At 33.7% G+C, this 10,899-nt stretch overlaps 1 protein-coding gene across 2 annotated transcripts; it reads left to right on the plus strand.

Annotated features, from left to right (window-relative positions):
* Positions 1 to 7,483: 7,483 nt before the first annotated feature.
* Positions 7,484 to 10,899, plus strand: LOC108479950 (BTB/POZ domain-containing protein POB1-like). Of its 2 annotated transcripts, XM_053022865.1 has the most exons (8): positions 7,484 to 7,578; positions 7,678 to 7,980; positions 8,402 to 8,527; positions 8,830 to 8,951; positions 9,057 to 9,120; positions 9,558 to 9,837; positions 9,922 to 10,694; positions 10,813 to 10,899. In XM_053022865.1, the coding sequence occupies exons 2-8, from the start codon at positions 7,728 to 7,730 to the stop codon at positions 10,815 to 10,817; spliced, it is 1,623 nt and encodes a 540-aa protein (XP_052878825.1). In that variant the 5' UTR covers positions 7,484 to 7,578; positions 7,678 to 7,727; the 3' UTR covers positions 10,818 to 10,899. The 2 variants fall into 2 exon arrangements, with proteins under 2 accessions (XP_052878825.1, XP_052878824.1); XM_053022864.1 differs by having other exon boundaries at positions 7,485 to 7,578; positions 9,922 to 10,899.

Genomic DNA, 10,899 nt, shown 5'->3' on the forward strand with positions numbered 1-10,899 from the left:
TTGAGTCATAGTCACTAAAATATTTATATCTTGAGCTATAGAATTCTAAATTAAGAACTGCTTGATGCTTCTAAAACTAGACTTAAATATATTTCTACCATAAAAATTTAAAAATTTATAATTTATCCAATAAGTACAGTAAAATCTTCAAACTTACCCCTATTCTGCTGTTTAACAGCTTCAACCTTTCCTTACTAAAAATTAATTATCCTTTAGCACAGAAATTGGATGATGTTTCCATTTGCTTATCTTGAAAATAGACTCATTAGGTATTTAAAAATATAAATTTAAGCCCCTAATTATTTTTATCTAATTTTTTATGATTTTCCAAAGTCAAAACAGAGGAACCCGAAATTATTTTGACCTTGACTCATAAAATTTATTATATCTCACAATTTACAATTCCATTGCTTACACCGTTTCTTCTATGAAAACTAAACTCAATAAAATTTAATTTCATATTTTATTCAACCTCTAATTCGATTTTTACAATTTTTGGTAATTTTTCAAAGTTTAACTACTGGTGCTGTCCAAAACTGTTTTAAGTTTATAACACCCTTATTTCCATTCACTACAATATTTCCCATCATTTTCTCTTATTTCCCTTCACTAATGTATCAAGAACATAGAACCTTATATAAGAAAACTCTACCTTAACATCATTTTCATGCTTTTGATATTACCTTACATGAGAAACTCTACTTAAAATATATTGAAGTCTTAAAGTTCTTACCTTGCCCTATTGATTTCAATCTTTAACTTGATTTTTCTCTCTCCTCCAACTTCTATTTCTTGAATCCAACTTGATATTCTAACTCCCCTTAGTCTCCTTAACATTTTTCTCTCTTGGTAGCTATGAAAATTCTTTTGATTTCTAGGTGAAAATGGCAAATTTTTGGTAGAAGGACTAAATTGTAAAGAAAGTAAAACTTTCTTTCTTCTCTTCTTTTCTAACGTGAAATGCATGGAAATGTGATGGATGTGTGTGTGTGTGTGTGTGTGTGTTTCCACGCACACATATATATATACTAAATAAAATAAAAAAATAATCATAAATATCTTATTAAAATATTAATAAAATAATATTTATCTAATTAATTAATTTAAAATATCATCAACATAATCATTACATTCTAGAATTCTCTGTCTTACTAATTGACCATTTTGCCTTTCATAATCTTTTAAAATTCCATCATTGAGTCATCACTTAATTTGAGAAAATTACGATTTAGTCCCTCATAATTCTTCACCTATTCGATTTGGTCCTAATTCATCCATTTTCTTTAGTTTCTAGATTATTCCACCCCTAAAATATTTGCATTATTGGTCCTTCAAATTTTTTATATTTACATTTTAACCTCTCAAATTCTAAGTATTTACTCTTGGGCAACAAAACCTTTCTCACTTTTACAATTTAGTCATTTCTTGAATTAATAATGTAATATATCGTAATATACTTCCCAATGTTGACATAATAAAATTTTCCTTTTTGTCACTTTATTTCCTTAACTATATCAAGGATAATATCTTACTTTCTTACTGTAGTAATTTTCAGGGTATTATAGTCTAAGCCATGTGATTTGGCTAAACTTGTTAATATGTTTTGGTAAGTTTTGGCAATTAGTTGATGGAATGGAAATATGCAAATGTGTTTTCTTATATGGTAGGCTTATGAATGGGAAATCTATGATATTAGCTAAGTATTTGAATACTATGAGGAAATGATATCATATGTGTATGAAATGTTATGGAATGGCTGCCAATTGGTTGTAAAAATGTTACCATTTATACTTGTGTAAACATGTGAAAATAGGGTGGCACAATGGCTTTGCAAATAGCCTATTTTTGTCCACACGGGCAGAGACACGGGCGTGTGTCTCAGCCGTGTGTGATACACGTTCATGTTACACGATCGTGTCTGCCTTGATGATGATATTAAATGAAGTCAGTATACTCCACACAGTCTCACACACAGGCGTGTGACTGGCTGTGTGATACAAGTCAGTATACCCCTAATTTGCGCACAGGCGTGTGACTTGGTTGTGTTGCATAAGTCAGTATACCCTACAGGTTTGGCACGGCCTAGCACATGGGCGTGTGTGGCCACTTCGAAAGGCACAAGGGCTAGACATACGGGCGTGTGGTTGGCTGTGTGACCCAAGTCAGTATACTCTCCAATTTTTCACACGGCCTGGCACACGGGCGTGTCTTCGGCTATATGATGCAAGTCAATATGTATGCCCTATTTCCACACGGCCTAAGACATGGATGTGTCTACTAGCCGTGTGAGGCACACGGCTTGTTCACACGGGCATGTGGTCCCTGTATGTTTGAAAATTTTCTAAGATTCCAAAATTTTCATATGTTATCAGTTTAGTCCCGAACCATTTCTAAAGCATGTTTAAGGACTCGTAAATCCTTATAAGGGACAATATGATAGTGTTGAATGGTATTTTGATTATGAATGCATAAATGTATGAGTTTTGTATGTTAAGTGATGTGTATTGATAGGTAATACCTCGTAACCCTATTTTGGCGACAGGTACGGGTTAGGGGTGTTACACACCTTGTGCTTCATTAATACATGTATCTAATACTTTTTTAAAACAATTAGCCATGTTCTTTGAAACAATCTTATAGAACATCATACAAAGGTTGATAGGATGGAAGTTCATTAAATTATTAGGATGACCAACCTTCGGGGTAAGGACAATATGAGTAGAATTAAGAGTCTCCAAAAAAGCACCTCGACTAAGAATGCCAAGACAAAAAGAACCAATATCCTGACCTTCAATGTGCTAGTATTTTTGAAAGAATAACGTTGGTAAACCATCAACACCCGAAGCTTTTGTTGGCTCTATTTCCTTCAAAGCTGAAAAAATCTCTTCTCTTTTATATTCAATATTAAGATTTTGGTACATACTATCTGAAACGCACTGATCTTCTCTAGAAAGTATATGCTCGAGATCACCAACCCATTGTGTAGAAAAGAGATTAGAAAAATAATCATTAGTAGTGGCCTCTATTTCTTGATGATCCGAAGCAATCTGTCCATCTTTTTGCAATCCTCTAATATAATTTGTGTAGCGTTGCTTAGAGGAAAATTTATGAAAGAAAGTCGTATTTTGGTCCCCCATTTTTAGCCAATTTGCTCTTGCCCTTTACTCCCAATAAAGTTCTTTTTTTTCAATCACCATATTAAGGTGCATTTTAACATCAATAAGCTCTAAGAGGGTCTCATCGTTCCTGTCAAGGTTATCCAGGTAATCAAGTGGCCTAACAAGATTCTTTGATAAACCAACTTTTTCTTCTTTAATTGCTCTACCCAATCCTGTAAACCAACACTTAAACAAGCAAGCCGATTTATAACATGACTAGAACTGTTTTCCCATTGGCGTCGAACTTCTAATTCACGCGAATCCTCCAAAGTCCACCATGTTTCAAGGTGAAACCTTCTCTTTCTATATCTTTGTTCTTCTTGGTTCGTGGTTACAAGCAAATGACAGTAATCGGAGAAAGAACGTTGTAAGTGATGAAGAGAAAAAATAGTATAAACATCCACTATGCTAAATTTGCCACTCCTCGATCGAGTCTTTCTCTAATATTATTCTTCGACAAATTTACCATTTCCCACGTAAACCATGGACCCAAATAACACATATCCTCTAATTGACTTTCAACTAAGGTAGCTCGAAATTCCTCTATACGCCCTCCATCCCAAGGCAACCCCTCTTTCTTCTAAAAAAATACAAAATTTCATTAAAATCGCCACATACCATCCATGGAAAATTTTGCTCCCACCCCAACGATCGTAAAAGGTCCCAAGATTCTGCTTAGAATGAGCATCAGTGGCACCATAAAACCCTATCATCTACCATATTGGACTATCTGCATCTTCCTAAATCTTAACATCAATGTGGTTTTTAAAGAAGCTTCTCAGTGTGACTAAACTCCTTGTATTCCATCCAAGACTAAGTCCTTCACTTGTGCCTTTAGTCGACACATCGATACCATTTTAGAACCCACAACGTTTTCGAACTTTTTCCATCTGGTTTGAATTGAGTTTTGTCTCCATGAAGAAGACAATTTGAGAATGATAAATTTTCAACATATGTTGAAGTCTTCTGATAGCTCGTGGACTCCCCAAACTACAGACATTCCAACATAAAATTTTCATTACGTTCGGTCAGCTTGCGTAACAACAGTCGTCGATATCCTTTGGTGACAAGTTTGGCCATGCTCATCAATAGTCTCTAAAAGATTTGTATAGCCAAAAACGTTGTAAACTGGTTCAACAGATCTTAGCCTTTTCATCCCATAAATGCCCTCAATTGGGTTGTCATCCAAGTCATGCTCCATAACATCCTTACTCGGTCCACCAGAGGATCTCTTTTATTTCCTTCCCGATGGATTCAAATTTCCTTCCAAATTAAATCCCAAGATAGAATTTATCTTCTGCCACGATTTCTGCATTTAATCATCCCATAAATTTCTCTTTATATCTTGCTTTCCTAATTTAGCTCCCAAAAATTCTGCACTATCATCTTCACAAAGCGAAACACTGGACATGGTGGTGGTCCTTCTCAGAGGTGCCTTCAACAATAAATCCCATCTTAATTCTATCTCCTTCATGCCATGATTTAATCTGATAGGGCGGAAATTAGGCCCATGCCCAAGGCATCCACAAAAATACAAAAAAGTGTTAGCTTCTCGTATCGAAATTTTGCATAAACAAAATTTGAAAAAGAAAACATGATTTTCTTTTGTCGTTTTAGTGGTATTCAAACATCTAGGTGAACACGAATTCTCGAGAAATTCTTAAATTTGCGACTAATCTGTTTGGCATAATACTCCAAAAACTATCCAATGAAATTTCCAAATTGTTTTGCAACAATCTCAGAAAATAGTCCCAGTGAGAGATCATGAATTTGAACCCAAAAAGAAGAGAAAATCAAAGTTACTTGTATTAGATCTTCATCTCAAAAAGAAGAGAAAATCAAAGTTACTTGTATTAGATCTTCATCATCCTTCAGTTGATGAAACGCCAAAAGATGATTATTAAACATCCATGGGGCACCCATACTCACTCCAGCAATATTTAGTTCATGATAAAAATTAAATAAATATCATCCCCCCCAAAAAAAAAAATTGAAATCAAAACACCTCTAAGAAGATGTTAGAGATTTGTCATCGTGTTTCGCATGGCCGAAAATTGAACAACACTTGCCATAGGAAAATATCCAACTAAACAAAATTCATACTCTAATTTTTGAGATACAATCCCACTATGAAACTGCCATACCTCCTCTTCGCGGTCTTCAATACTCAATCCCTCCATTTCCTTCTCTATAGAAAAGAAAAAGAATCAAAAACAGTAAAGATACTAGGAAGAATGCAAGAAAAACAAACATAAAAAAAAGAGCAGAAAAAATAGAGAGCAGACATTAATGATATGTGGGTTTGAAAATAATAAAATATAGCAGATGACTCGTACAATTTCATAAACTTAAAATCTAACCTTGAATATCTTAAATTAAATAAAATATGTTTTCAGATCTCCATCACTTGTTTCCTTGGTTGAAAATTTATGCTACAATTTGTCTACGTGTAGCTGAAATGTATTTGACTGTTAAGTATTGATATTAATTTTAGGGAAAAACAACATTTAATTTTTAAAATTGGTAACTTTTTTCAATTTCATTTTATCTTTTTTTTGTTTGTATTGGTCTCAAAATTTGACTGTTTTTATTAATCCTTGAATTTAAATTTTGTTAAATTACAATGATACAATACTTTAATATTGTATCACATTATTTCCTAAAAATTTTAAAAAATTATAAAATCCAAAAAAGTACAAATAAATTAAAAGAATATCAAATGATGACATAGTACAATTATAAAGTGTCGCGTGACCATACCTTAACAGAATATAATTTAAAAGATCAAATCGAGAAAAGCTGTCAAATTCTAAGTTAATATATATATATATATATATATAAATAAAGTTTAGAGACTAAAATGAAAAATATTTATTAAATTTAGGGACTAAATTGTTGTTTTATCCCGTAATTTTATGCAAATATATATAGTCAAGACTTGGCAATAACCAATTAGGAGGGCGGCTTCTTTTATGAATTCGCAACTTGGTCACTTTATTATTGTTAAATTAGCAACTTGGGTGGATTTGGTTGAACCTACAATTGGGGGGCCAAACACCAAATTTTATAAAATAATAATAATAATAATAATAATAATAAAACGTGCTACTTCATTGGGAATGGTCTAAATTCTTCATTTCAAGGCCAAGATTTAATTGCAATTTTAGTCTTTTTATTACGAGAAAATTTGAGATTTAATTCATTTATTTTAATTTAACATAATTTGATTTTAAGTTTAATTTGATAATACAATTACTTGTTGTCGTTAAAGTGATAATATAAATTTATTATTATCTAATTATACAATCAGGGTTACATGAAAATTCAATCAATTATGTTTAACTAATAATAGATTTCATGTCACTCAAATGTTTATGGTTTTTTTTTTTTTTGAATTCATATCATCACTTTAACACCAACTAGACATTGGTCCCCTACCCTGAAAAGAAAAGGTATAGGGACTAAAACCATAATTTTACCATTTTGAATCCATAGATCACGAGCCAAAGCTGATAATTGTAGGAATATTTTCTTCTTTAACTTTTGGGATGAAATAATTATAGGGATTTACTTTTATAATCATTTGAAAACTTTTTGTTGGGATCATTACAGTATTGGGTCACGTTAATCATTCATATTGGATAAAGGCATTAAATTGATAAAATATAAAAATGTTTTTAAGATTAAAAAAAACAATCCTTAATTAGAACCTTCTTTATTTCTTCATTTTAACATAAATGTATTTTTAATTTTTTTATTACATGCCAACCAAGACTACCCGTTTACAGAAAAAAACAAAATAAATAAATAAAAATTAGCTGATGAGGTTTAAATAATAATCAAATGGTTCAAAGCTCACCAGGACTGACCCCATTAATTCCCTTATTTGGCTGTTTTAAATCTAATCTAAATAATTATCGCTAAAAACGAAAAATTTTAAAAATTATAAAATCGGTTTAACTATCGTTTTTGTCTCGATTTTCATTTTTTATTGGGTTTAAATTATTTACTCAAAGGCCAATTGAACTCTATATTTAAATTGATATATCAACTGATTTTCAATTTAACAAATTTGACTAGTTAATTTATTTTCAATTTAATAAATCCGACTAATTAATTTATTCTCAATTTAACAAATCCGACTAGTTGATTTAATCCTATTCAAATAATAGAAGGCTCGGTTGAAGATTAGGTTGATTGAAGAACAAGATAGACAACGTTCTTGGATTCAAATTATAGGGACCAAATTAAAAATTTGGAAATAGTTTAGGGACTTCATGGAAATTACCTCCTTTTTTCTCAAAAAAATGATACTACAAAAAGGCCTGTAAAGCTTATTCGTTTTATTTGTACTGAAAAATTCTTGGGTGAAAAAAGTTATCAGTTGCAGCAACTTAATCCATCTCCTACCTTCATTTAGGTAACGCCAGTTTTTTCAATTTCTAGGGTTTTCCTTTTTGTTAAGCTACTCTTTTCAATTATTTCATATTATCAGTTTTTTTTTTAAAAAAAAAAAAAGGGAAAGGGAAAAAATTTAAGGGAGGGTTTTAGGTTCGGGGGGATTTTGGGATGAAAGACCAATTGAATTCGGATCTGTTTGACCCGAGAAATGAAATGGACTCGGATTACTCCCGTGGTTCCGCCGGTTCTGGTGGTGATTTCGGTTTCGCTTTCAACGATAGTAATTTCTCCGACCGACTTCTTCGGATCGAGATTATGGGAGGGCCATCCGATTGTCTTCCTGATGGAGAAGGTTGTACCAGTATCGCCGATTGGGCTCGACACCGTAAACGGCGCCGAGAGGATATGAAGAAGGAAAATGGTTTGTTAATTCCCCCCTCGTTTGCTTCTGTTTGGGTAGCTGCGAAAATGAAACAAGATTTTAAAGAATTAGTAATAAATCAATTGAAGCTTACTTTGTATTTAAGCCTTCTTTGTGAACCCTAAGTTGAAAAAGAGAATGAAAATGAAAATTAAGGCTATACTAATTTTGGGAATTGAAGGAAATTTTGATCAATTATATTCAAAATTTTGTAAATAAAAAAGGATTATGCCTAAGATAGCTTTCAAAGATTTGAGATTTAATCATCTTAACATATAATCTTTTGTCTCACTTGTTTTAAACCAGATTTACAGTGGTCCATGCATATTGATATATTGATAGTTAATCTTTATGAATAAAATATGTTTTTATAATGTTGGTTTGCTTTTTCACTTTTTTTTTTCTTTCATGTCTTTTGTAGTTTTGGATCTTAGTTTATGCCCTGAGGAGCAGGTTTTTAATGACGGCCAACCAGATATGGACGATGCTGCAGGCTGTGAAAATCAAGATGAGGAGGCGGTGGCGATGGTTGAAGAAACACAATCAGGTTACTGCTTTTATTCATTTTTATGCGCAATACTTGGGAAATTTTACTTGAACATGGCTACTGATGATCTTGCTAATAGTCGTGTTTTTTACTGAATTGGAATAAAGCAAAACAAGAAAAACTTTTAGAATCTTATGGACATGCAGGTTTTATGTAACTAAACGCGGAAGGAAAAGTAATTTTCTCTGAAATAGTATAATTAACAAGGGAATTTAGTTGTTCACTTTGAATTCTTATTCGTGCCATTACTGTTTGGCATAGTTGCCTAGTTGGCCTTTTGATCTTGGTTGGAATTTTTGTAGGTGATGAGGATGCTAATAGCAATGAATCGAGCTGGAATATGGATTGTTCCACCGTTCTGAGAGTTAAAACATTGCATATTAGCTCTCCCATTTTAGCCGCAAAAAGCCCGTTCTTCTACAAAGTAAGATATTGTTTTTTATCGAAATAGATTTTTAAAAAAGTGAAAAGATATATCATGTTTATAGGATTGATAATACTTATTTGTTTACTTATTCGCATATTGTAGCTTTTCTCAAATGGGATGAGAGAGTCAGAGCAACGGCATGTTACCTTAAGAATCAATGCCTCTGGTATGCATAAACTTCGTTTTATTGTTCTTGTTTATGTTAGTTACTCGAAATGGTAAAAGTATAATGGAAACCCTTGTACTAAGAGTCGGATTGCATTTACCCCCTCTACTCACAAAATGGCCAAATTAGTCCTTATATGTTAGAATAAAGAGTGAACTAGTCCTTTTGTTAAAAATTTTATCCAATTCTACTGTTAAGAATGGTCCTGGTGCACTACCAGTTTTTTACAGTAAAAATGGATTAAATTTTTAACACAAAAGACCAGTTTGCTCACTGATCCAATGCACAAGGATTAATTTGCCCATTTTTTGAGCATACGGAGGCAAAATGCAATCAAATTTCTAGTCTAGCGGCCTCTATGGTACTTTTACCTACTCAAAACATGTGTGAGCAGGCGAATTTGAAATGATGAATTTTACGTTACTTTGATGTTACAGAGGAAGCTGCTCTCATGGAACTTTTGAATTTTATGTATAGCAACACCTTATCCGTAACCACAGCTCCTGCCTTGCTCGATGTGTTGATGGCTGCTGATAAATTCGAGGTTGCTTCTTGCATGAGATATTGCAGCCGGCTATTGCGCAATTTGCCTATGACACCAGAGTCAGCTCTGCTTTATTTGGATCTTCCATCAAGCGTATTAATGGGTGAAGCTGTCCAGCCATTGACTGATGCTGCTAAACAGTATCTTGCTTCCCGTTACAAGGATATGACCAAGTAAGCTCCTGTTCTTCTTCATGCTTCGTGTATGTTTGTTTGGCATGAGTCGTGTTATATTTGCTTTTGTGGCACTTTTATCAGGTTCCAAGAAGAGGTAATGGCTTTGCCGCTAGCTGGGATTGAGGCAATATTGTCCAGTGATGATCTCCAAATTGCATCTGAAGATGCTGTGTACGACTTCGTTTTGAAGTGGGCCAGGACTCAGTACCCAAAACTCGAAGACCGAAGGGAAGTTCTCGGTTCACGCCTTGCACGCTTTATCCGTTTCCCTTATATGACTTGCAGGAAACTTAAGAAGGTGTTAACATGTAATGATTTTGATCACGAAGTTTCATCAAAGCTTGTCCTCGAGGCCCTCTTTTTCAAAGCTGAAGCCCCACATAGACAACGAAGCTTGGCAGCAGAAGAATCAGCCACCTTGAACCGTCGTTTCATCGAGCGAGCTTACAAATACCGACCCGTTAAAGTAGTGGAATTCGAACTTCCCCGTCAACAATGCGTCGTATATCTAGACCTCAAGAGAGAGGAATGTGCAAACTTGTTCCCATCAGGACGTGTGTATTCTCAAGCATTCCACCTCAGCGGACAAGGCTTCTTCCTATCGGCTCATTGCAACATGGACCAACAAAGCTCGTTCCATTGCTTCGGGTTATTTCTAGGAATGCAGGAAAAGGGTTCGGTTAGTTTTGCGGTGGATTACGAATTCGCAGCAAGGTCGAAACCAACAGAGGAATTTGTCAGCAAATACAAAGGCAACTACACATTCACCGGGGGCAAAGCTGTTGGGTATCGGAATTTATTCGCTATACCATGGACATCGTTCATGGCTGAAGACAGTCTTTATTTCATAAATGGTATTCTTCATCTTAGAGCTGAGTTAACCATCAGGCACTAATCAACTCTTTTGATGTAATCTTTGGTCAATTTACATTTTAGCTGCACTAACTCCGCCATTTTCATCTGTTATTTCAGTTTGACCCCTGCAAAATTCAAATATGTACCAAGTAGGACAATGGGTTAGATCTGGGTTTATTTTTAATATCATCAATTTGCTTGAAA

Source organism: Gossypium arboreum, chromosome 12 (genome assembly GCF_025698485.1).
Source record: "Gossypium arboreum isolate Shixiya-1 chromosome 12, ASM2569848v2, whole genome shotgun sequence".
NCBI classification, from domain to species: Eukaryota; Viridiplantae; Streptophyta; class Magnoliopsida; order Malvales; family Malvaceae; genus Gossypium; species Gossypium arboreum.

Coding starts and splice junctions, on each gene's coding strand:
- LOC108479950 (XM_053022864.1), top strand. CDS start 7,728: ATGAAAGACCAATTGAATTCGGATCTGTTTGACCCGAGAAATGAAATG. Junction 8,952..9,056: donor AAAGCCCGTTCTTCTACAAA/GTAAGATATTGT, acceptor CGCATATTGTAG/CTTTTCTCAAATGGGATGAG. Junction 9,121..9,557: donor CTTAAGAATCAATGCCTCTG/GTATGCATAAAC, acceptor TTGATGTTACAG/AGGAAGCTGCTCTCATGGAA.